The sequence below is a fragment of the Silurus meridionalis genome, chromosome 12, assembly GCF_014805685.1.
Source record: "Silurus meridionalis isolate SWU-2019-XX chromosome 12, ASM1480568v1, whole genome shotgun sequence".
In the NCBI taxonomy this organism is placed as follows: Eukaryota; Metazoa; Chordata; class Actinopteri; order Siluriformes; family Siluridae; genus Silurus; species Silurus meridionalis.
This window is the reverse complement of record NC_060895.1, coordinates 11,276,054-11,303,699: the sequence shown is the minus strand read 5'-3', so window position 1 is coordinate 11,303,699 and position 27,646 is coordinate 11,276,054. Positions and strand designations below refer to the sequence as shown.

The 27,646-nt window shown below is 37.2% G+C and overlaps 1 protein-coding gene across 8 annotated transcripts in view; it reads right to left on the bottom strand.

The window, feature by feature from the left end:
* sez6b (seizure related 6 homolog b) overlaps positions 1-27,646 on the bottom strand; it is a 159,372-nt gene that overhangs the window by 10,830 nt on the left and 120,896 nt on the right. For all 8 annotated transcript variants that reach the window (XM_046862682.1, XM_046862680.1, XM_046862679.1 and 5 more), the window contains exons 5-10: positions 15,603-15,788; positions 13,642-13,810; positions 13,037-13,203; positions 10,532-10,726; positions 9,639-9,777; positions 179-375 (exon numbers count right to left, since the gene is read on the bottom strand). In XM_046862682.1, coding sequence (XP_046718638.1) covers positions 179-375; positions 9,639-9,777; positions 10,532-10,726; positions 13,037-13,203; positions 13,642-13,810; positions 15,603-15,788 — 1,053 coding nt within the window. The remainder of the gene's footprint in view (positions 1-178; positions 376-9,638; positions 9,778-10,531; positions 10,727-13,036; positions 13,204-13,641; positions 13,811-15,602; positions 15,789-27,646) is intronic.

The window sequence follows — 27,646 nt, the reverse complement described above, 5'->3', positions numbered from 1 at the left end:
TTCTTAGTAAAATGTACATCTAAATATGTTTATAGTGCTATAAAGCAAAATTTAATGGCGCTCAAAATCTCATTCATTGCACGTTATTCATTGTATATATATCGATATATTTGCTGTATAGTGTGCAAGTAGTTCTGTAGTTGACTGTTGTAGCCAACAGATTTATCTGTGCTCTTACCAAAGAAGTGCACCACAAAGCCATTGTTGTAGCCGTAAACGTTGGTGGCAGGATCAGACTGGAACTGGATGGTGACATCAGCCGTAGAGGTGTAGAGCTTGAAACGTGGCCGAGAGCCACTGTACTGGCCCAGTACCTTAGCAGTCAAGTCATCTCCATCATAGAATGTCAGCAGGTCATTCATTCCCATGTGGAGTCTGCAGGCAGACAAAATACATATTTATTGAATCTTAGCTTTAGCCCAGCTTTTTGCAGTATTTTTGGGGGGCTCTGTGGATTTGCTCTATCTCAGCCTAGAAGCTGTATATTATCTTCTTCGGCTTCAACTTCATCGCTTTTCTCTTTCATCCTCTAAGGTAAAAAGCCGCCTTATACTTTAACAATCCTCACTGTTCATATTAAATCTAATGGTAGGTGAACTACTAAATTAATGTCATGCCAAACATTGTTAATAATAAAGTTAAATATTAATCATCTGGCAAGAACAGTTAAATGCAGTGCAGCAATACAAACACAAGCACTAGGAGAAACATATTCTGTGATCATGTGTGGTGGTCTTGTGCTCTGATGTTTCTGTGAACATTTATTAAAACATGACCTTTACTTTAAGGAACCATTTCAACTTCAAATGTTTTATTTAAATAAGTTTGCCCAAAGATGTCTATACTTTTAAAACAATTTCCTGAAATTGCATTTTCCTCACATAAAGACCAACTTTTTAAAGTTATTATATACTTACATACCACAGTTTTTGCATTTATATGTATCAAATGGCTTTTCAAAACAAATTAAAACTGAGCAGAGGAGATGAGGTTTAAAGGCCTTGCTATGACAGCTTTGTGGTATTGGGGTTTGAGCTTAATTCGAATACTAGCTCTCAAAATAGTATTTGATGCTCCTATACCCCACAGTCAAAGTGTAATCTTTAAATGCATTGTTTTCTTTCAAATCATTGTTTTTTCAAATCATAGAAATGAATTAATAGTACAACTGTATCAGTTGTTTAATTGTTTCCAAATTATATATGAATAAACCATTATTTTCCAGAAAACACACTGATCAAGATTAGAGAACACTTTTAGATACCTCCCAGTTATTGGTGTTAATCTGGTACCTGTTGCTAATCTCCTGGATTATCTGTCAACCCCTATTTAACTGGCAACCTAACTTCCAGTTTCACTGACTCTGCAAGATGGTGGGCCGTTCTAAAGTGACTGAAAGCCTCCAGCAGCAGGTTGTCCAGATGAAGGCCAAAGGGATGACCCTATCAGCCATAGCAAGACAAGTTGGTTGTTCCAAATCTGTGATTTCAAGAATATTAAATCTTCACAACATCACAAACTCATTCAAGTCTGCCAAGAAGGCTGGTCGTCCAAGAAAGACAAATACAAGAGAGGACAGGATACTGCGGAGGATCTCAATGGGCAATCGTTTTCACACTGCAGCTGGAATTGCTCACCACTTCTGCCCTGAACAGGGTAAGGATCTGTCTTGTCATAGTGTCTCGACGTTTAAGAGCATTTGGACTGAAAGCCCACTCTGCAGTGACCAAACCTCTCATTAGCAGAAAGAATCAAAAGGCTAGACTAAGCTTTGCTAAGGAGCATGTTGTGTGGACAGGGGAGAACTGGTCCAAAGTTCACTTCAGTGATGAAAGCAAGTTTAATTTATTTGGGTCCGATGGGACCAACCAACTGTTGAGCAGTGAAGATGACATTATTTCAGAATTGTTCAATTGTTTATAACTTGTTCTCTAATTTTGATTGCCAGTGTAAATATCATGCTAAATAATTTCCAGCCTTCTTTTAAAAATTCTGCACATTATGAATATTTTTAATCAAAATGTACGTTTTATAAATATTATTAATATATTATTACTATAATAATAACAATAATAATAACAATAATTATTATTATTGTTATTATTATAGGTAGAAGCATAAAAATATTTATATAGCATAATATTTTTTTTCTTTAATTCAGCACTTTGCTATATGTTGTCACAGAGCCACTGTTTAATTCTCCCTGGAATGGGACAGAGAGCTAATAAATTGAAGGCAGAAGAGAGAGCTCTTAGTTTTACCCTTATGTACCAGCTCTGTCCTCCCTAATCTTTAGAAATAGCTGGAAAATCAATTTCTTCCAGCACACCAGCCACTGTTAGACCGTACTGTAACTCAGTTGTAGCAATCTCATGGGGAGAAGCAGCATGACAAAAGAGTGATTTCAGCTGTCACTTCCCCATGTTGCTTTAGTAAGACTTCAGCAGCTATGGAGACAGACTGGGTTCAATTACCTCAGCAATTATTCATGCTGTAGCAACTGAAAGGACTGTATTTGACGTTACAATTTCAAACGCCTTATCTAATATCCAACAGCGGCTTCCTGTCAATTTGGCTTAGAAGCTTAGGTTGGAAAAATTGAGTGAAGCACAATGAATAGTCCTGGGAACATATGACCTTCGGAACAAACTGAAATGCTGTAAAAAAAAAAAAAAAAAAGTTGAAGACGTAACAAAAAAAATCTCTCTTTTGAGCATGAGAGATGACAACCTTGATAGATTAAATCGTTTGATCCATTGAAAATGACATGTTAGCTTTAATAACACTACATACAATCCTTCTATGATGTAATATTCTTTATATATTCTTTTCAGATTTGTTTTTGCATTGTGTATAGAGTTAGATAGCACACCGCTGACTATGGCAGGCCCACAAAATAGAATGCGGTCCAACAGTGAGGTGACACACGCACTCAGGCTTGTTCCTAATTAATCACAAGTGGCCGGTGATGGAACTCATTACACAGGAGAGAGAAATAATTAATCATCTTTGGTCTACCATAGCGGCAAACATAAAAGCAGTGTTGCAGAATTGAGACAGGATGTTCGACGTGTGCAATAATCAAATGAAAACATATCTACAGGCGCATGCACACACATGCGCACACAATCACAATTCACATGAGATTTTCAATGCTTTTTCATTGCTGCATTCTGTACCATCTTGCTTTTTTCTCCAGAGTTGTAACTCTAGGGCTCATTTTGCTGTACAGCCCCTTACCTGCTCTCACGACTAGAACCCCCTCCCAAAAAACCCCAGTTCCTGCTTATATTGGATTTGTTGAGATAAAGCGAAACAAGGGTTTGCGTAGCTGCGTGTTGTATCTGCCGAGAAAATCGATCATGTTTTCTATTTGCTAGGAGTAATTTCATTTTGTTTAATCAAAAAACAGGCTCAGCTTGACTTGGCCCACAGCACAGCTGCCACCTCACGCCTTCAGAATACATTAAACTTGCATGCAGGCTTTACAAAAAAAAAAAAAAGAAAGAAAGAGCCCTAAAGCATGACAAACACGGCCTGATATTTTCAGCCTGCATAGCTTGAAAATGCCAATTCAGCTTGCTGTGTCCACCTGCCAAACAGAATGACAATATAAACGTGTTATATTTTGTAAAATAATGGAAAAAACTTGTCTTCTTTAATTTATTTGCCAAAAGACAGGAACCTGATTCAGCATTAGTTGAAGGACTTTGTGTAAAAGCAATTCTCAGAGATAGGTCATCTGTCACAGACACTAATCTGAACAATTCTTTTTGCACCACATCTGTGTTTCATGTAAACTAAGCTGCTCAAATGATTGCTTAGTTTAAAATAAAGACATCAAAACTAAATACCACAGAAAAGACTGAAATGCCCTTTGAAATACAAGGCAAAAAAAATGTGTCTGTGAAAAAGAATTTACATAAGAATTTATTTATGATCCAAGTCAGTCTAATGGATAGACAGCATTAATGGTGCTCTTTACTCGAAGTCCACATGCAATAATAAAAGCACAGAGCATTATAGATAACCTTTAGAACATGTGTTTAAACTAGACTTAATTCCACAATAGAAAGATTGGATAAGATAAGGGGGCAAAAAGGTAAGCATGATTAAATGTCAGTGAATGTGCTGGACAGCACTGGCACTACAAACGTTAGACAAACAGAAGTCACTAAACTTTCATTTGAACTGTCAACATTATCAGAAGGTCTTAAATAGATAAATAAAGAAGAGGAATGAGTTTAGTTCTTTTCAATTAGGAAGGTAAATATTTGCCAAAAGCTGTCAGTCCAAGGTCTAGCACACCCACACACATGGTATTTGAGCCTGAGATACAGACAGAGAGAGAGAGCAAAAGCAATTGAGAGCAAGCAAGAGAAAATGAGAGAGAGAGAATGAAATAAACATAAGAAAATGTGTGAAGGAGGCTTATCCTGGTCCTGATTTATGATACTATATTTCATTTGATCACACAGGAGATGACAAGCCAACAAATCAAAGCATATGAGACATAAATCCAGATTGGGTCATATAATGTACACAACGCCTCCAGCAGGGGACTCTCTCAGCCACAAGAAACACCCCTGAGCACAAAGTCTGTAATCCGCTCCACTATAGCAAGCATTTTAGGCTTTGTGCCTAAGCCATGGCAGTTGTGCCAGCTGTCATCTGTCTTGCCCACCTACCGACCGCACAGTCTGCCCCACTCTCAAAGCTTAGGAAACCACTTCAGAGCTTCAGGGTCCTTCTCAGCAAATGATTTAATCAGACCTTAGTACACCTCAGTGTTCTTGTGTAACTGGGAGTTCAGGGTAGGTTGATGAATTATTACAGGGGAGAGGGGAGCATGCTCAGCTCTGGCAGGAGCTGAGCATGAGCTCCAGAACATGAGGGAAAGCTGGTCTCATTTTCATCTTCCCAGATTCATCATTAGTGCATATTTTTGACTTTCCCAGCTGAACAGCTGTTTAGTTTCCATTTAGCATCTATTTATACTTGATGTTTGTTGTGACATTAGTTGCAATCAGTAACAATAGTTATTAGAACAAAATGTGTCAAAAGGATGCCTTGCTCCTCCCACTTTCTTGACAACACCTTTTACACAAACATGAGGTAGTGCATCATCTGTGGAGAGAAATAATAATAAAAAAAAAAAAAGAGAAGGTGAGAAGGTGTGAGAGGAGACATTGCCTTGACTTTGCATAAATAGACAAGCCATATTTTCATCATCAGCTCTGACAACAGATGGAGAAGCCCTGAGTGCTGAAACTATCGCCTCCCATTCCCCACCCCCAACCACCAAATGAACGGGAAATTAATTATGCTGGCAGCTTCTCCTGCAAAACATCCAGGATGTCATTTATTACACAGCTAAACAATGTAAGTGGTGCAACCAAAAAAAAAAAAATACACAAGCACGATGAAACATGCAAATGAATGAATCTTAATTAAGGCATACTAAATTACTGCATGCATGAATAATCTATCAGTGGCTGACACAGCAGGGTTTTGTGTTGTGTAGCCTCACCTGACCGAGCAATCACACTCGACACTCACTCTTCTGCTCCATATAATTGAATCGACATTTAAAAAAAAAATACCCAATTTAATAATTGCCTTTCTTTGGAGTTTATTATTAAGCTTTGTATGTTGATGCTTATTCATATGCACACCATTTCCTTCTTTTTTTTCTTGCACACGATAAGAACACACGCTGCGACATCTGTTGCTTGTGTATAATTTTCCAGGAAAATAATTTGATACATTTCTTAGTACTGATGCAGAAACCTGTTTACTCAAAACCTATTTAAGCCTGAGATGAAGTATATTTATGTGTAACATGGTAACATGGCAAAAATCTCACGTCACAATGACTGAAGATATATTGACTGTACAGTTTGCTTTGACACATCTTGTTGGGTTTTTGCTAAAAAGTGTCACTGCAGGTTCGGAAAATCAAAACCAAAAAAAACAAAAAATAAAAATCAAACAGTAGAATATCGAATCGCTTTTGAACAGAAAGTTTTACCTGACATTGATTTCACCTTGCCCATTTTTCCTGTTTTAAACACATCAACTTTAAGAGCTGACTGTTCGCTTGCTGACTTGTATATCCCTCCCCTTGACAGATGTCATTGTAACAACATAATTACATCATTCACTTCACCTGTTAATTATCTTAATCAGTGTATATACACATTATATTGTACTATTATTGTCATTTCACCCTATTCTGTTGTTGATAAGGTTGCAGTGTATACAGAGTCTATCATAAAAACACTGTGCACAAGGTAAAAATTCGTCCTGTACTAGATGCCAGACTACTCCCACAATCACACTTAGAGGCAATTTAGAGTAACAAGAATGAATTTTTCAGTCTGTGGTATTTGGAAAATTGTACCATTGATTTCTTTTTTGAGGAAAGATAGAATTTCTGAGGTCTGATGCCACAAGGACAACCCCAAACCTTTAAAAACAACAAAAGTCAATATTATATTAATATCGACTGCCCTTGGACCTTAATTTTTCTCCTCAAAGGGAAACAGGTAAAATTTGTTTGGAAAGATGACATTTTTGTCAACATATTTTTCAGGTCAGGTTGAGCTCAACAAACTTGCAAAAAAATTATTCTAAATCAGACACGCTCTTCAATTGAGTCTATCCTGTATTAACTGCAGTAAATAAACCTAAGTACAGTCATATGAAGCGTAATGGTTATTTGTATTTTAAATGTTTTCAATAAGGTTCCGAATAATAAGAAATGAGACAGTGGTGTTATGCAGAAGTAGGATAAAATCTCAAAGAGACATTCTCAAGGTCTTAAAATTAGCCCCCTTGATACCTCCATCTTTGAGCTTGCCAAAAGCAGAATTGTACTCATTTCACTTTGTAAGTAAAGTCAGTGAGCTGTGACTGAACTGGTCAGTTGGGAGCAGATGAAGCTATGTTACAGCAGTGCAAGCTAAAAATCTCAGTGTCTCAGTTACAGAAACAAAAGACCCTGACAATTAATGTCTACAAACAATTCTGACAGATGAACTGAATATGTGTAAAGGGGCTCATCTGATATGAGCCTCACTACATCTGATTCATGCTTTCTCTCTCAATTATTATACCAAATTATACCTGCTTGACTAGGTGTTGATTAACTTCTATCCCTGCAGTAGTGCTGGCTGTCAAATTACAGGTTTATATTAATTCATATTTTAATGCATTATCATTTCTATAGTCACGAATGGTGGGCGCTTAACAGCGTATAATTTATTTAATAATTTATTTTATAGTAGCTTATAATATAAGGAAGGAACTTGTAGCAAATGCACTTAATCGTTTTAAAAAATAAACGTAAAATCGCTGTGGTATAAAAGAAATAAACACTCCAAGCTGTGCTATTATAGGCAAAAATCCATTTTTGAATGATAACCATCGACTTTTTGCATTAGGTTGCATCACACTACCCTGCTGATCATTACTTTTCTATAACAGCATGTCTTGTATTTTATTTCTTACACATTGTCTGGGAATTATTATACTTTTATATAACTCTTCAAAAACAACTAAGATTGAACTATAGTGATTTACAGCATTTAAGGACAGGTACAATTATTCTGGAAAAGTACAAGGGTCCCTGCAGGGACACTGAAAGAAAGTCTTAGGTAAAAGATCTATATACTGATTGAGTGTCTGAAACGAAGAAAGCAGAAAGTAGAAACTGAAAGCAAAAGCAGTGTTAGTCATGCAGGTTGGGCCTAAAAAGAAACGCTGCAAAAAGGGTTCCTGCGGAGACAATCACTAACTGAACTTGTCCCAAAAGTTCATTGATTAGAGCAGACTGAATTTCTATGTACAACAAAGAAGGTGCTCTCATATATGATAGCAGCATCTGACTGCAAAATGTTGCTGTTGCAGGAATGAAGTACAAAATTGTACCATCACTACATTCTTAAAAAAGGTATAAAAAACTATAATTGTAACTTACTATAGCACTTTTATTCTGAACCTATTCTGAAAGGGAACCTGTCTCTCGCAGGCTCTATGTACGGGCAAGATCCAGAAAGCAATCACAGACTGAATAGCGACAGTTGAATGGTTAAGATTGCTGATTAGTTTACACTTATAAATGAAACACATTGATTTAAAGTATTTTTTTTTGTTTTACAGTGGTGTTGTACATTACCATTTGTGAGTAGTGACACAATACAGATAAGAAACATGTCTGCTGATCTGTTATGAGGCGAAGAGTAAACATATGCGCTTCATGTCCAATCATCATAAAACATTCTGTTTTCCATTGTACTGATGCAGCGATGGCTCATGTTTAAAAAATTGGAATCACTGAACTATGACCAGTTTTTATATATTAATCTTTTCTGCTTTGTTTTGAGTGCTCATTTCTATCTACTGAAAAACAATGCCAGTCTGCCAGTTTTTGACCCCCTGCTCTAAAGCGGCAAACCAAAGAAATATTTTGCTGTGCTAGATGGATCTTTTTTCCATAAAAGCGTAGATTTACAACAGTTTTTTGCAACCAGAACACATTATCAACAAGCTTACCCACATTTTTGTACCCTATTATTTGCACTATTCATTCTAAACTTTTATAAATAAAAATAATTTAGATGAAAGTGGTATTTAGTTAAAAAACAACCACATTTAACTGTACCATAAACTGGAAACCATACAGTAAGTGATATAGCTGCATTTCATACTCCATATAGTTCAGTGATAGTTTAGTGATGTTTTGCTAAAGTATCCATATCTAATTTTCATGCTGGAACAGTTTTGGGTCTGAGTGAAGGGAAATTTAATGCTTCCACTTCCAAAGACATCCTACACAATTTTGGGCCTCCAACCTTGTGGTAAAAATTTGGGGAAGAACCACACATGACTGAAAAAGACGTGTCCTAATACTTGCTTATTTACTGTATTTGCTCCTTGATAAATTAAAGTTTGTATCTTCAACATGTTTAAAATGTCTTGTATCCTAGAAAAAAAAGCACAAACTAAAATAGCAACATTAAAATGCACACATTTTAACATTGTTTTTCACAGTGCTATGGCACTTAAAATTCCTCCAGCTATTCTTGGGTGAATCATGGTCTAGGGGTCAGGGGAAATCTAAATCTTATAGGAACTAAAGCCCTTCTGGCATTTCTTTTTACTGTGCTGCTTATAAACAAAGAAAGAAACTTGACTAGAAAACAAGAGCTTAACCATATGACTGCCACCCTGTGTAAAAATATACATATTCATTGTATAATTTATATAGTGTATCGAATATAAATTAGATACATGAATCACTAAACTTGCTAAAGGCACTAATTGATAAAGGAGTCGTATGTAATAAAAATTAAAATTTGCCAATATCTGTTCAACCATTAATGAATTGTGACTGAGGATGAAAAAGCTCATTTCAGAGCTGGAAAATTCTGAACAAAATGCAGAAATCCGTGAGACCTATTCAATGCTTACTATACACTGTATCGAATTTATTAAAGCATCATTGAGAGTAAATTTCTATGAGTATTTTTAAACAAATATATACTGGTAATAAAAACTAAATACTAATACAGATATATTTAGCAGTACATGAATCGGGTAAAAATATGTAAGAGTGGACTGATCTAGTTACGCACACTTGGATGTCCAGCATGATCCGCTTGTCCTCCTCCACATGGATACCCCAGATGCAGTCCTGGCCTTTATCATAAGCTTCAGGCCAGTTTGGAGACAGCACCACCCCAGCAGAATCAGTGATCTCCCCACTACACACCGCTGAATAAACACACAAACACACACACACACACGCATCCAGACTTAAATTACTCACACATATGCCCACAACAGCAAAAGGACATATATCTCTAAAAAAAGCACATTTCAAGGCTGTTATTGCAAAGGTTAAGGCATTTAATATTCCTCCAGTGGTGTCAAGGGTGAGTCTGGGTCCAGGAGCTGGGAAAACCTGAAGGTCTGAATTAATGTGAGGTGCATGCAGGAAATAGTTCAAATCACCCTGAAACAGATTCACAAACAGCATGACCTCCATTTTTTTTTGCTCCCATCATATCAGGCTCTGGCTTAGGAATAAAGAAATATGATATTTTGAAACAGAAAAGAAAGATGGTGTCTTGACCAACTGCTGCAGCCTTTGTGATTAAATCTTTTAAAACCAATTTTTATTGTGGGCTTTGAGCAATGCATCCAAACATAGAATCAGATAAGATTGCAGCATTATATGTTTGGGATTTCTGTTTACAATATTTTTTGCCAATTCTCTAAATCGATAGGCTCTGCCTGCGTTGCATTAAACTCAAGTCTTTTGCCAAGTGCACCGGAGGCTGAAACCAGGTGAAAAACGCTGAAGTAGATTATACCTTTATAGTGTTAAAGGGATCTGCTTCACTCATTACCGCACACAGTCTGCCTCCCTATACTCATCACAATGTCAAAGAAAGATGTAGGGTGGACTCTGACACACACACACACACACACACACACACACACACACACACAGGTACACACACACCTCGGCAGGCAGGCTCAGTCTCGTTCCATTGTGGGTTTTTGGGGTCCATGCACTCGATGATAACAGAGCCCTGCTCCAGCGTGTATCCGGGATCACAGCTAAACTCTACCACTGCACCCACAGCGTAGCTGTTGTCACTGCTGGTGAAGTTGCCATACTTGACAAAAGGCTCATAGCAATGCCCTGGTGTGAAAGCTGCAAACACACAGCACATTCAAACACTGATAAACAGAAAATCTGTGTTGACAGAGTAATCTAAAAAAATAAAACATTTTTTCTATATGAAGGAATCCAAACCAGAGTAGAATATATTCTTTTGGGCATGTTTGCTATTTTGTTTTTATATGCTTTCACACTGTAACACATGATTAAACCAAAAAGCAAAAAAATGTTGGCTGTGGTGCATGTAGTCCTAAATCCCTGCTCATTAAGTTCTTTCATTCAGAAATACTGCTAAATACTTTGTGTATCACAACATTTATCATTTTGTTTGTTTTTTGGCCCAAATATCCGTAGCACGTCATATTTCTTCAAGCACATGTTATTAGTCGCTGCAATCAGACCATGCTTAATTTCACTTTTAGACCCAAGACCAGAACCATCAGATCAGTTGTATTGATCTGAAATTGCTGCGTTTAGTTGTCATCTGCCTAAATAAAGCAAAATAAGGGAGAAATTGCACATCCTTTCAATTCAAACAAAATAAATCCTGCATATATGAAAGCACCGTACGTTTCAGAACTTGTTCCAAGGTCATCGGCTTCTCTTCAAAAGTAAGCTGCAAATTACTCTTACCATCAGATGCTTCTGACATAAAAAAAAAAAAGCACAGATAGCTGTTCCTAAAAGGTAACTGTAAATGAACATGCTCCCATTAATCTGGTTAATTTATCATCTGCATACAGTATTTTTCATACAGGAATGGGGAGTGGGAATTTAAATAAGCAATAATTAAAAATCTTTAGCCTTGATATACCTCCTGGTATTCTCATTCACTGGCATGCTGGAATAGATCATTCCTCCCTCCAGGACATTTTGAATTCAACTCTACTCACTCTATAGCACACACAGGTGATTCTGCAAATTACAGCGCCATGATTTAATCTCAGTAGCCTCCTCTTTTTCCACATGCATTATTCAGCCTCGGACTTCAACAGCACGGATGGAATTGATTCATTTTCATTAAATGCTGATATTTCCCTTCCGTATTACCAAACTATCAAACAGCCATCATTTCCAAGCTTGCCACATGGGTAGCTGAGACTGGAAATAAAAATATATATATAGATTCCCCTAAACAAGTTATTTTGCTTAAATGTTAAGTGCTTTGTTGGCCGAATTTGGAATATGTTTTGGATGTATTGATTTGCACAGGCAATGTATTAATTTAGGTTCAGGTAATCATGCTAAAGGGGCTAAATTATTCGCAATGGCACTTCCCAGTAACTTGCACTTTTACGCAGTAACGTCCTCCATTGCATATACAGTACATTAAAGGCAAATATTCAGAACAGACAAGGTGCTACTTTGTCCGCTTGATAGACACAGTCCCCCATAGACTACACAAGTGTTATAAAGTGCAAGTGTTAACAATTTTGCACATTTTTAAGCATGCAAACCTCCAGCAAAATAGTGTACATGCATAAATAAATCTTGTTGAGCATTGTGTGATAAAATCTTACAGGGATTTTTACAGAAGTCTGTGTAAACATCTGAAAAAAAGAGTAAACAAAAGTCACTACAAATGAATGCTAAACGTCTTGCGGGTATGTCAATCGTGTTACATGAGGAAGCGACACGCCTTTCATGAACGATACCACAGGATGATTTTATTTATTCAGACTTTATATGACATGTATTGTTTAAGTGCATTAGCCAAATCCCGATAGTGTAATCTGATTGTGTTGTGGAAAAGGAGATTAGGCTCTTCTGATTAGATGATGATTCAGGTACTAAAATGTATTTCATAATAAGCACACCTGGACATATTCAAGGAATAAAATGGTTTTAAACACTTTCAGCTGAAACCTCACACAGTTACTACAATTCAAAAGCTTTGTTTTATTGACATCTCATTTGCTCTAATGCAGACAGCATTGACCTCTTTAAGGTCAATTGAGTGAGAACTATTGTTTCTATTGCAGGGCCAAGAAGCTTTTGGAGCATTAAAGTTTGGCTAGTTCCTAAAAAGTTGGAAATTTATAGGAAAGGATGAAAGATCGAGATCGCTTGTTCTACAGAACTATGTCTGCAGGATCATCAGGGTAAAGTGCCAGAGGCCCTCAAAAGAATGAGGCCAGTTCAAATAAAGCACCAAATAGCAATCAGAAGACTTTTTCAGCTGGGGCAATTACTGCTTCTAGAAGCTCAAAAGTTTAAAAAAAGCCTGGCCCCACTGAGCACAGTCCTGACTTGTTAGCCTTAAAAAGGCTGGTAGTAGAGGGAACATGATGATGCGTAACCCAGTCGAGAATTTGTTATTCAAGGATGAGGATATAACCATACCTTCATATCTGATTGCGGCTCCAGTGTTAGTGCCAGAGCCATCACTTGTAAACTCGATAAAAATGTATCTAGAGGTGCTGATGATGCCTTCGTTAGGTAAATATTCAACTTCATAAGAATCATAGAGCGTCAAGGTGTCAATGTTGTTCCCGTTTTTGATGAGTAATCTGCAGAAAGAAGACAGTTGATAAGGCAATTTCTCAGAACTGGTCAAAAAGCAAGGCAGTTATTTGGCAGCAGAGTCTGTCTTTTGGCTACTGCCTGTTTTTCATCCTGATTAGCTGAGCAGCAAGTGACCTTATTAAAAGTTGAATCATTAGCAAAATGGAAGATTTTGCCAAAATAAAACTAACCTAGTCCCCTTTCTAAATACCCGGAGCAGCATCCAGTTGCTGCTATTTTATTACATCAGGAAATGTGATCATATTTTATTATTTACAAAGAGTAAATATCAAACACACACAGCCTCAAAGAGCCTCATCTTTTAAAGGAGGAGCTAATGTCTAGAAAAATGATTGATTTATATCACATGTAAGAGTTAACAAAATGCTATTTTACAGATTGTGTCTGTAAAACAGTGTAATAATAATGACTGATTCACTAACCTGTCATCATCCTCGGCAAGAGCCACCTTCTCGAAGTGAACATGTAGCCGATGTCCTTCTGGAGCCTCCAGCACCCAGTGGCATGTCAGGTTGTTGCTGTAGTTACTCGGGAAACCAGGAGATACAATACGGCCAAATGTGGCATTCTTCATCATTCCACCACAGGCCGCTGTTGAAAGATATAAAAAATTACATACTTGATTAGTCAAGTCTGTTGCTGACTTTGGTAAATGTTTACTTTTAATACTATTTTGAAAACTCTGTAAAACAATCAAAAATAGTACTCTAAAGTCTGATAGAAAATAGCATTTCAAGAACCATTCCAGTTTCATTGAAAGACACCAACACTTTGGGTGAAGGCTTAATGGTCTGGCTCTAGAGCTACAGAACCCTGTTAAGAACAAAGAGGTTACTAAATTAAAATAAATAAATGGACTAATTAAATAAGCATGACCATGATAACAATAGCTATCCTTATTCGCACCTTTATTCATAGCCTTCAGTGTTTTTTGCTGCTATTTTTTTAACCTGGCTCCTTATCTACCTAATGTGCCCTTTACAGGAAGCCAAAGCAAGTTTAGAAAAGTTTTTAATTAGAAATGTCAAAGTCTGTCTGGCAGCCCAAAAGGTTCGGTTTTCCAGACGACCAAATGTTTAGATTTCTAAACTCAAAACATACCTTTAAACACCCAGTTCACTGACAGAGCATAAAATGAGAAGAAATGAAACAAAACTGCAAGTGTTAAATAAACTGACTATCATAACACCCCGATAGACCTTACACACCAATGGCAGATTTTTTTCAAAGTAGTAAAGGTTATTGGAGAGGGTATGTGTCACAACCATTTAAGTGAATGTTAGGCACGCAGACAGAGCTTAATGAAAGCGGAACGGTAATCAAACCAGCTGTGCCAAAGTAACATTCAGAACCACAACAGCATTCTCCTTAAATGCCACATTTCAACTCCTTCCCTTTGATCAATAGGGGAAATGAGAAACTTCAGCGCTGTAGCTGGATCTGTGCTATTCATGCAGTCGATGCTGCACCTCCAAAACAACTAAACGAGATCCATCATCAAAACAGGTTGCCTTCAGGTAAACCGAGCTCGCAAACCTGTTTAGAATCAAAGAGAGGAACGAAGAAAACTTTCTTTAGGATTCTCTTTTAAAGGCAGATTACTTATACGGCCGTGTCATACAGGCAGTTGCCTTGAAGCAGAGAAGAGTTGTCCACCCTTTGCAGGCACATGCGTAGTGGTTAAAACAATTACAGCCAAAATCAATGATCAGCTCCAATTAACATTAGTGGAAGAGGTAGTATAAAAAGGTGGTCTCCAAATTATACCTGTGTTGGCAAAATATTTACACTCAGGGCTGAGTGCTGCTCGATGTAAGCAAAAGCTCAAAGGACATTGTATCCACATAAACTAAGGTCTTGTGGGTGTTTGCTACAAGCCACAAATGGAGTCTATAATTGCTACTGAGCACTCAGAAGATTGCTACACAGTGGTGTAAATAAGTATGCATTAGGAGACAGCTGCTGGACTGATTGACAATGCATCTCAGTTAAAAGAAAAGGCTGTTTGAGAAGATAAGGATGTTTAAGGTGAAGTGACTATTACATGGTACAGATTTAGGTTACAAAGCAGCTAACCTTATATTTTCAAAGCAGAAATAAGCAGGTTTTATCAGCCAGTTAATTATGATGCAACTTGAACAAAGGAATGAATGGAACATAATTGGCCTTGTTCACACTCTGACTGAAAAGGACACATTTGGAACACTGGGCTGAAGGAGAAAGTAACTTTCAGCAGCTGATATTCTACATCTGCTCCATGAGGTGTACAAACAATTATTGGGCATGTTCACAGTACTGATTGATTTTACAATGTATAAACATTAAAATCATAAACATGATTGGGGGTGTTTGTGGTCTGTGGGCGGGTTGGTTTTTCACTCACCGAGACACCTGGGTTCTTTTCCATTCCAGTACGGAGTTGTTGCATTGAGGCATGTGAGGGTGGAGGGACCCTGAAGCTGGTAGCCGGTAAAGCAGTAAAAATAAGCTTCTCCACCTGCATGCAGACTGCTGACAGTTACATCACCGTAGGCTGGACGCTCGGGAAAATTACAGCTCAGAACAAATGCTGCAGAGGAAATATGGTCAGATGATTACAACATTTTAAGTCTTTTAATCATGTATTTTTTCATTAATCATCACATTTTCATTATACCGAATGTCAAAACAGCTTAATATATATTGAATCATGAATAACAATTTTTAATTTATTTGAAATACTTTTATACACGATTCGGTTTGAAGTGTTTCATATATGCAGTGGCATGTAAATACAATTATCCCTATCTATAGCACTTACTTAATCCTGCAAGAACCTTCCAAGGTTTTTTAATATTATAGATGTTGGAAGATGAACTGTCAACTGGTTTTAATAGACTTTACATCCCACCACGCTCGACCTTGTGCTTTCTTTCACAGACACTCATCTCTTTTGTGCATCCCCTTTTTCTATTCTCCAGCATGGCACAAAGAAACTTTCTCTCTCTCTCTCTCTCTCTCTCTCTCTCTCTCGCACATCCTTTCTTATTCTGCTGTGCACGAGTGTCCCCAGGAAGATAAATACACCCAAATGTTAAGCAATATGTTTCTTCACAGAACAGACATGCTGGGATGCATGCAGGCAACCATTAGACTCCTAAGATGATGGATTAAAAATGCACTGTCCATAATGGACAAAATGAAGCAATATAAAACAAAAATAAACACATTTCCACTGAACACACTGGAAGCATGCATTTACTGTTTGTAATGGAGGTGTTTTCCAGAGTGGTTAAGGCCGTTTTAGCTCACAAAACAGACACTTGGAAAATTCATTTCATGAAGTTTTCCCATGCTGAAACAGGTATATCTGTCTAACTCGCACCTTGCTCCTTAGAGTTTTAGATTTGTCTTTCTCTCTGCATTTAAAACAAGTCCCCAGACAGACTAGAACTTCAAAATGGAAAAACCTAAATGGCAGTAGCTGTGACTGTAGCTAGAGCTGAATGCAGGTCGAAATTGTTACTTATTCTTAGGTGCACAGCGGAAGCTTTAATGAACATACACCAAACTTTTTTCTCCATTTTTAGCACAACTTTATCCTAGCCTACATCCCAGTAAACCCAGAACTGAGGGTGATCTGGCAGTGACCTTTTTAACTAACAACCAATACAAATTTGTTTTACACATTTATTCTCCTCTAAATACAACATTTGCAATCTGTACTATGGATTATTCTACAGCTCGCTAGTTGGAGCATAATGTATTGTACTTGATTTATTGGTAACTGGTGAAATTTGCAGCAAAGATCTGCCATTGGTTGTGCTACTGTGAGATTCACCTTGGGCTATAAGATATTCACAGGCTTAAATAGGTCAATAAATCCCAACCTTTGACCTGGCTCTGTCATACTTAAGCATTTTCAGTTGTTGCCTCTTAGAGTTTAAGTGGGAAGAGATGCAGTGAATTTTACACTGTGGATTGCACTTGGTCCTCAGGGATGACCTCAGACTTGCCTCCATCTGTCAGTGCACCCAGCACCACACTTTAATTACCTTTCACCATGGCGAGTAAGAGGTAAAGTGTTGTGTTACAGTGCTATCTCTGTGGCAATGCTAACTCACAAGAGAAGCTGCAGGGATATAGTCACAATCACAGGGATTATATCTCACTAATGTGCTATGTCTGTATTTGTTTTTCATTGTATGCTCTGGACTGCTAAAATAAAGTCACATATACGTGTGTGTTTGTGTGTGTGTTTGTGTGTGTGTGTGTGTGTGTGTGTGTGTGTGTGTGTGTGTGTGTGTGTGTGTATTATGCATGCATGGATATATGCCTGCACAGAGATTAAAAACAGCTGCAGAACACTAGTGCAGGCATTAGGATTATTAAAGATGTTATGTCTGTTATATTATATTATTATAACTTATTAATATAATTATAATATATTATTATAGACCCTTTTGTTCAATGGTTCTATTTTATTTAAATGTGTTTTATTACAAAAAATAAAAACTCAGGAATCAGGAACTCTCCGGGAAGTTACAGTACTAGAAATAAGGTGACTAAGATTCTGCTGGTGGTGTGGGAAAGTGTCTGGGTCACTATCCCTCTGGCATTGTTTAAAAACATGGGAGATCTATATAATCAATGCTATTGTTGTCTCAAGTCTGGTTGGAGTCTGATGACCTTTCTAAAAAAGCCTTGGTTTGATAAATCACTGCAAATCTGTTCCTGTTACAGACAGCTCTGGAGTGTTGCTTTTCTTCTCCATCTAAGAAATAGCCTAGCAATTGACCAAAAAACACAGCAAAACACCAAATAAAGACTGTGTTGAGAACACTTATTATCCTTAATATAGAATCTTCATATTTCAAATAGACTTCCTGAAACTGATTTTAAAAAATGCATAGCATTCAAACAGTCCCTTCCTCTTATACGAACTTAAAGAGCTTTGCTAGCGGTGCTAGCAGGGCATGTAGTGAGGGGGCTGTTCTCCTGCTGGCTAACTAATCGAAGTGCCGAGAGAGGGAATGCTCTTCTTGCAGAGTCAATGAGGCATCGTTGCACCACCCCAGACATCCGTCCCATTTCTGCTTTATTACTGGCGTATCAGCACAGCGGGGCTGTGTTGTTATAGCATCATCATCCTGCCGCTTCCGTTTCAATTAGACTAATACTGAGGGGCCACTGGAGGCAGAGTTTACGAGCTCAGTCTTAAATCATACACGGTGCCTCGCATGCGGGTGGCCTTGCAGCTTTATTGACCATAAAGACCAATTGTTGTGGTGCAGGGATTAGCTGGCAACCAGTTGGACTGCAACAGATGCAGTGCTAATGCTCCACATTAGATCCTCTGGAGCAGAGCCTATATGCCGGATAGAGAGAACATGTGATCATAGCCAATTGTGGGTTATAGCTAATGGCCTGCAGTAAGAAGACTGTGATTCCAAAATGTATGGGATTGGTTAACAGCACTATCGAACAGATAATAAATACAAGTTGGGGACTCGACTATCTATCAGGCTTGACACCTCTCAACCCAAACAACAAATAAATATTTACATGGCTTCGGGCTCTGTGCATTTTGAGCGTAAACACTAAAATAGCCTAGAAAATACTTAAAGTTCCCAGTCTGCAAAAGAAATCCAGATGAATCCTATTATCTAAGCTTTATCAGGACACAGAGGAAGTCTATTTGCACTAAACAAAAATCTACCCATGATAACAGATGCCATTTTTTTTACTCAGATTTTAATTTGTAGCTTGCATGTTGCCAGACCCATTCAAGTAAGGTGTGAATTTGTTGAAGTGTTTAGAATCACAGAGAAGACAGTAGAGGACAATGACCAGACAGCAATTAGACAGGACTGACAGTAATCCATGCTCAGGATGTCAGTATGTGTACTGTAGCATTGCTGCCTCACTCCAGGGTGCCTAGTTCAGTCCTAAACTTTGATTTCTGCTTGTTTACCCGGATTTGTTCAGGACCTCAGTTTTTTCCACATCGCAAAAATCTGCCAATGTCATTTTTAAGGTTAACTGCCTTCGGGTATAAATGAGACGTAAAATGTTTGTGTAAAATGTGGTGTATTGTTGTCTCATACCAGCTATTCCTGCTATGGATCCACATCAAACCTGAGCAGATTTTATTATTTATTATTATTCACATTACCATCATAATCAGCTGGAAATTCACGATTTTGAGTTGTTAAATTTATCCAATTTTGTCAGGGTTTTAGATAACGTAATGCATCCAGAAAACATGACCATAGTATGCAAGATATTGCAGTAAATAACAAATTTTATGGTTGTATATAAAAAATCTATGTAAATCTGGTTTCTTTTTTAGATAAAATTTGTTCAATGTAATTAGCAGGACCTGATTAAGACGCTCTAAAGATGAAAAATGCTTTCCAATTAGTAGAATACCGGGGATTATTGCATTAATATTTATGTATATAATATTAAACTCAAATTATATTTCACCCTGTACCTAGTGTATTTACAACCCACAATATATGTTACACATGAGAAATCAACTTGCAAATTCCACCCTGCATATTTAACCACCTGCATTGTTTGTAAGTCTATAGTTAGGTCTGAGGCCTGAATATTAAAATGTGCAATTTTGTACTTTTGTTGCTCAACCTGTTCACTTGCTCATTTAAGCAGTGATGCAATCATTCAATCATGTGGCAGTAACACAATGAATACAATTATGCAGATACAGGTCAAAAGCTTCAGTTACCATAATTTGGATTTTGGTACAAGACAGGCTGGCTTGAGTATTTCAGAAACAGCTGATCTCCAGGGAAGATGCTCCTGGTAAAGAGTACTTTTCTTGAGTTACTATAGATTTTGGTCAGTTTAGGGCAATCTCCTCTTGTCTCTCTTTTCAACAAGGTGTACCCTCTGATCACAAGGTGTTTTTTGCTATTCAGTCTGTGTAAACTCCTGCCTGCCTGGCACCAAAACCTATTTTGATTTAAACATGAACTAAAGTTCTTGACCTGAATCTACATGAAGATAACTGAATAAGCAAGTGTCCAGGTATTTCTTTTAATGTGACCGGTCAGTGCATTTCAATTACAGGCTATTTAGTTATATTTTTTATATTATTTTTGACATGTAAACCTTTGCAAACCTTAACACTGCACATACCAGTTTGCTAAGCTGTACTGGCTTAGTGAAGTGGACTTTGCGCTTGCTATCTTTAGATTTGGCCCTGGTGGATTTGTGATAAGCAGAAGTGATCACTGCCAGCTTGTTCAGACAAGATGTCTACAGCTAGTGAAACCATTCCTCTGTTAAATGCCTTGCCTTCTGGTCACTTGGACATGTTCATGCTTCAAGTAGCTGCAAAAAAATATTAAAGCCTCTGATAAGCAAGGCCCTTTTCCTGATTCTGAGTATGTTTCTGATTTGTGTCTGTGTGTCAGAGCAGAGTATGTGCACTGGTGACAGGTACATGTCTGCAGGCATCCTCTCTGAGGAGATGCAGTGTGCCATACCACTAACAGAGATGAATGGTCTATTAAGACTCCTGTATATTACATGACCTGATTAAATATACATCCTCATTTGGGTGAGCTATCAATTATAAAGCGTGAAGTGATTTTCTGATGCCACTTCAGCTCATGAGATCTCATTGAGGCTGATTGAGTGTGATGGGTTTAGTCTGAGAGGACAATGATGAGTGGGAAATCTCTCTCAACTGTAGACAGCCTTTCATGCCACCTCACATTAACCTCAGTTACTGAGAATTGTGCAATGTGGGAGACTGCCCAGAAATATGGTAGAGCTCACAATCCCAGAGACGTGATGGTGATTGAACATAACATTTAAATTTAAATAAAACTTTTAAAATTTGATGAAAAATCCCTAATATATGCCTTGTTTAGCCAAGGAACTCTATACGTGCACTGATTGGTTCGCTCTTTAACCAGCTGCCATCTCTGAGCACACTTTGGATATTTTGTTCCACCCACCTATAGCTACTGCTACTCCACCTTTTGCAGCAGCAGCATGGTTCTAAATATCTCTATTTTGAACATGCTTAACAGAGCAGTCTTCAGACCTGCTCAGCAGCAGCAACACAGCAGATGTGGTCTGCCAACACCAAACCCATCTACACTGCAAATCAATAAATAATAAACTGCACATACATAAACTCTTAATCTCTTGATCTGAAAAGTTGCCCTGGCTAAAATAGAAATTATATTTGGCATTATTTGTATTGGATTAGTTTTGCAATGGGTATTGAGGTACATGTACAAACTACTGATGTGTCTCTGGGATCTCACGCCTATGTAAATCTGTTCGATGCGAAGATAGCCTTTTTTTTTAATCTGTTGAAATAGTCCAAGTAATATAAGTACTATCCAAACTGACGTGTTGATCATGGTTACATCTGATGAGAAAAGAGGTTTCACACATCAGCTTTTGTATGTAGACTTTCTAGGAGATGCCTTTCTTCTATCGACTCCCTTGAACACCAAGGTGAAAACAAGCATTGATCGAGTTTAAATTGCAGAACAATTGATTATAGTTGACACTACAGGGTGTGCTATTATAGGAAAGTGATCATAGTTTATAGTTTCTACTCAACTACCTTAGCATTTGAGCAACAATTACATTTTTACTGATTTACAAATGTCTTACGTTTTATCCATTTATATTTATATTTAATGTGATGGACAGAATGTCTCTATTACTACTTATGTTTTATCAGGTAAAGAGTTGTGCTCCCATTTGCTTAGCCTTCCTTTCTCTTTGCCTTGATGTATTAAGAAAAATATATATACCGTAATTTCGGACTATAAAGTGCACCCATATATAAGCCGCACCCACTGAATTTGACAAAGATTTTTATTTTAAACATAAATAAGCCGCAGGTGTCTACATTGAAACTAATGAACTTTACACTGTCTTTAACGAAAGACAGTGTCTGTTACATGGTGTAACGGGTGAAATATGTTGCGCTTCCTTTAGGATCATAGCGGTATTTTGGGAATAGCCTGGCGCCGCATTTTTCCGCTATTACTGCATGTGTGCAAGACCAAGGAATATTTCCTTAATTATTTTCTGATGCTTATTTCTAAGTTTCTTTGACCAACCTGTAACGCTGTTGCCAAGAATAATAAAAAAGCATGAGTTTTGGAAACCTGCCTGTGCTTATATGATTTCTTTTGCAACTAGAGTTAGTGAGCGCTCCCTTCACCCTGACTCAACGCGTTACAACGGCTTGTATCCAAACAGTAGCCTAACAAGAAAGTCATTGTTCACTGTCTTCCTCCTTCCTTTCACAACTATTTCTCTCAGGAGTTTATCTTTTGGCATCGTCGTGCGTTTAAGAAAAAAGTTCTTTCTCCCGATGCCATGCAGCTCAGAACACAGGTGAGGTGCATTTTTTCGTTTTTGTTCTGAAATTTCATTGGTCTAATGTTATGTCGCACAGTTTTTTGGCTTAAAGTTTGTGAAACCGGAAAAAACCCAGGAAAAATTATAAATAAGCCGCTTCATTGTTCAAAAACGTGGGAAAAAAGTAGCTGCTTATAGTCCGCAAAATACGGTAAGTCAAACACCTGAAAAACAGCATTACCTCTGACTGTTACTTGGTGTCTCTTTCCATAAACATAAAAAATTTTTTCCTAACAGTAAGCACATTCATACAAACCAGCTATGTGCCTAATAGCTGTTAGAGACATGCTGTTAAAGTGAATAAAACACCTTCTGGCCAATAGCAAATGGGAAGTTGGGTCGTCAAGCAGTTAAGTAGAAATTAAAAGTTTGCAGTGATATTGGGTGTAAATAAAAAACCAAAAAGAAACATTTTGTGGCATATAAATCATGCCATCTTTATTATTTATACTGTATACTGTCAAGATTTGCTAACTCGTCCAAATTTGTTATTTTTACTTCAGATGTCTTTACTTATATTTATTTCAAATCATAAAATGTTCACAGGATCATTTAAAGGGCATCTCTTAGCATTCATATGTAGGCTCAAAGACATGCCCATCTGCAGCAGTGAAGGACAAATCCACATCCGGACTGCAGACCGTGGAATTGAGTGGCAAAAATCCAATTGGTTGAGCATACCATTGAAAATTAAATGTGAAATTCTACACTGTCAGAGTTCACTTGTGAAAAAAAAAAATAATAATACACATATCCACTACAGATAATGTTTGAATGATATAATGACCCATGTAAATTGTTCAATACAAAAGCTCTGAAATCTGGAGCTGGATGGGCATTAAATAATAATTCAATTGGCCACATTGTACAGTAGGATAATTGTCTTAAAATACCACTTTCATTACATGAGCTGCCATTTCCCAGCAATTCTGGTAAAAATTCACTCTTTTTGCTAGCCAGTTTTGCTAAGACAAACTACATGGCCAAAAGTTTGCAGACACCTTACCATTACCTATTTGTCTGGTATAGTGTCTATATGCTGGGCAATTTAAATTTTTGACATCATTGGAACTAAGAAGCCCAAACATGTTCCAGCATGACAATCAATATCATGAAGACATGGTTTGCCAAGGTTGAAATAGAAAAACTCTCTGAACTTCACAAGACTCTGTCCCCATCCCTAAACAAACAGAAGGATGAACTGGAAACTGCCAACCCAGACCTCCTTACCCAGAATTAGTACCTGATTTCACTAATACTCTTGTGGATGAATAAGTCACTACAGTCCAGATTCTAGGATTTTATCTGGAATGGGATGTTCAAAAACAAAATGCACATATGGTATTATGGTCATGTGTCCGCAAACATTTGTACAGCGTAAATAGACTTTGAAACCCAAAAATTACACTGCGCCAAATACACAGAATGCACTAGTTTAAATGTTGCAAAACTGCAGCTAGCTACACTAAAATAAGATGATAAACACAGACACATGTACAACAATGCCACACTGAAGCTGTCTAAATGGTCATTATTAACACAGTGCTTGTAACATAAAATGCTATGAAACAGAATTCATAGCCTAATTTTACTGAAAGAACAGCATTACCCTGCCCCATTTTACTTAATGGAATTTACAGTTTGTACATTAACAGTCACTGTATTAGTTCAGATAGAGGGCATTTAGAAATACTTGTTCCTATGGAAATTACACCCACCCACACATTTTCCATTCTTAAGTGTCAAAACACAGGGACAATAAAAATCCATTCGCTTCATTAAACATGCTGCTTACTGTTGCTTTTTCCTTTTCATGGGGTTGCTAAACTATAATTCAAGTCATCTAAACGTTTCGCTCCAGCACACCTCCATAAATTGGTGACAGCAAATATAATTTTATCAAAGCAAATAAGATGACAGTGGTGTGCCACTGTTAACCATCGCTCAGCTCCGTTTTTCATACAGTCCTGCTAATGATCTGAGGGTGAGGAGTGGGGTCAGTAAATGACAAAACAATAGAGTGCCACAGCATGGCCTAGCAGCTCTGCAGAGCAGGGCCCATTAACAGGACACAGAGAAAAAAACTTGAGCAGTAAAGCTTGGCACAGCTCTAAATAACACAAAATGACTCAAATAGGCAGGTTGGACATATGTTGGCTTCTCTGTCTGACAAAATGATGTATAAACTGAAGCAGTTAATGGTAAGGTACTCCTAGACTGCAGAAAACCTGTTGCTATCCCTGTGATGCAGAGAAGTCCAGACCATGTGACAATCTACCTTATTCCATGAGCACTTACTCTAGACCTTATTATTATTAGCAGCCTCCCAAATGAGTTGTTGGGCCTGATTTATACTTCTGCTTCTACATATATACTAGAGTAGTATGTGAATGTTTACAGAGTTGTCCTCTGTGTACATAATGGCATTGTGTGAGTTGGGAAATAGCCAACCATGTAACAAACCCAAACATACAAAAGAAATATACAGTAGTAACAAACCAAAATGTACAGAACCAAACAAAGAAAATACTTGAACTGTAGTAAAGAGTGTGTAAATAAAGGACCGGATGTGTAAAAGAGATGTTTATCATGTCTGTAAGGACAGTTTAATGCAACATTACACTTACATATACTTACATATATCTTGCTAGATGTTATTTTATTTACAGAATTGTAAATGCTTATATTTTTCATTTGTGCTCAAAAATAAAATAAAAAATGGACATGACCTTTAATTAATAACTTTCATTAAGATTCATCTTTTTTATTTTTGTTGATGTGTTTGTAAATGATTAAAGCTCCGAAAATTGTGTTCCTGTTCACCTAAATGAACTCGACACAAAGCAAAAACACATTGTGCCAGAAGCAAATCCCTTCATTTTCTTTTGTCATGTGTCGTCCTTTCTCATTCATTAACATTTTTTTTTATTACAGACAAATATTATTTAGACCATTTGGGTTGAAACTTCTAGATTGTTAGAAATCAATCTTTTTTTTTTATTCATTAAAAAAAAAAGCAAGAATCTTGATTGAAATGCAGAGATTGTAGTTAGATGAGAGCATGGGTACAGGTTGTTTAAATGATGTGTGGATTCTGGGAAATCAGGGAGTTTATGTAATTCCTCAGTGGTCTATACTGTGACAGTTTACTGCCAAATATATTGTAAAAAAAATTAAAATAAATAACAATCTTCTTCTTTTGGCTGCTCTCATTAGGGGTCATCAAAGCGTATCATCCGTCTCCATACCCCCCTGTCCTCTACATCTGCCTCTTTCAATTCAACCAGCTGCATGTCTTCCCTCACCACATCCATCAACCTCCTCCTTGGCCTACATGACCTTTTTTCCTTCTGCCTGTACTGGTATCAAAGTTATTTTCAATAGTGTAAATTTTCATGATAAATTTATAGTAAATCTGTGGTCTGAGTGCATCATTAGCTAAGTGATCATATTTTGCAGTATGCAAAATATGATCCACTACAGTTGACCTTCTAATCTGTAGCGCAAAGCTTTTAGATCTGAACCACCACTTGAGACAACTACCTCAACCATTCAATTATATTATGATAAAATTCAAATTTTAGAACAAAAAATTAGTTTTTTTACTAGCTTGTAGAATTAAACTCCAAGAGGATCACTTAAAATAGTCAGAAAAATGAATGGATGTTGGCAGCATAAACAGCTTAAAAAATTTGATTATCTCACTAGGCATTTTGTTTTCTGGATGCTGCAACTGTGCAAACATTCTAGTACAAACCCGATAATACAAAGTATTTTTGCTAAAAAATAACTGAATGTACAGGTAATTATTATTCAATTTTTTTGCAGTATATGCAGCCTTAAAAGAGTCTGTCTGGAATCAAATACATCAACCTAACTGCTAATGTAAGATGAAGAAATGGCCTTTTAAGAAATGCGGACTTATTGGAATCCTGTTACAACGCTACTAAGCATTATGTATCTAAGCTATTAATGCAAATGGATTATTAATAGGTCATTTTCCGTCTCCGCAATTTCCTTCCTTTGACAGTGTAGAGTGTGCAGTGTTGATTTTTTTTTCCTTGTTAATTTCTAAACACATCCGTTTTTAATAAATGTGGAGCCGCATGAGCATAATTAAACTAGCCATAATTAAGCTGGTGGGATTTGTGTCAGAGTTAGCAGGAGCATTTACAGTGAACAAGTGACAGAGACGACCACCTGCTTATCCAGTATAAAGAGGTAAAGGGTGGCCGAGGTAATGAAGAGCAGCTGGTGTTGACCTAGTCCAGATAAAAATCATTTCTAAAGCAAAAAAGTTAAAGTAGTCCTTTATATGGAGGTTGTGCTATTAGCTTGATGTAAGGTTTTTGACCTTTTTGCTAGTTTTCTGACTTTTAAATGCATTTCACAATTTTGTCTTGAGCATTTCTTTCTAATAAACCAGTGTTTTTATTAACACACAGTTCTTTTCTCTAGTCTTATCAAAACACAAATAACTTTAAGGTTAAGCCAATTATTGTTGAAATGTTACACAGTAACAAAAACAACAACAGAACTTTAGTTTTGATCATGGGAACTTGGTCTTAAATGTTAAAACTGAGCACTGATCTTGGGCTTTTTTACCAGTAGGGTGCAAGATTTTCTTATATGGTACTTTAGAGCAAAGCAGGATGTTTGGTTTTGGATTCCCCCACTGCTATAAAGACTGGGTGCCCTGGGATGGAAGAACCTAAGATTCTAAGATGGCATCATATCCTAACAGGATCCCAGTGTGCCCCTCGTACTTCATTGTAACCCCATTCAACTTTCCTTCTGACTCAGTTTTGTTCTTCTGCTTTTGCCAATTTCTGCTTGAATTGCATTATCAGAGTAGGTTAATCTATCTGTGCATTGCAGTGATTGAAATTTCTCCCTCAATATGTAAGCAATAGAAGTCACTTTATATAGCCCCATTAAAATCCTGCTATTCTGTGCAATATAAACAACTGAGAGGATTATTGTTTTCAGTAATGGTGCACATTTATGTTCTAAATTCAATGGAAT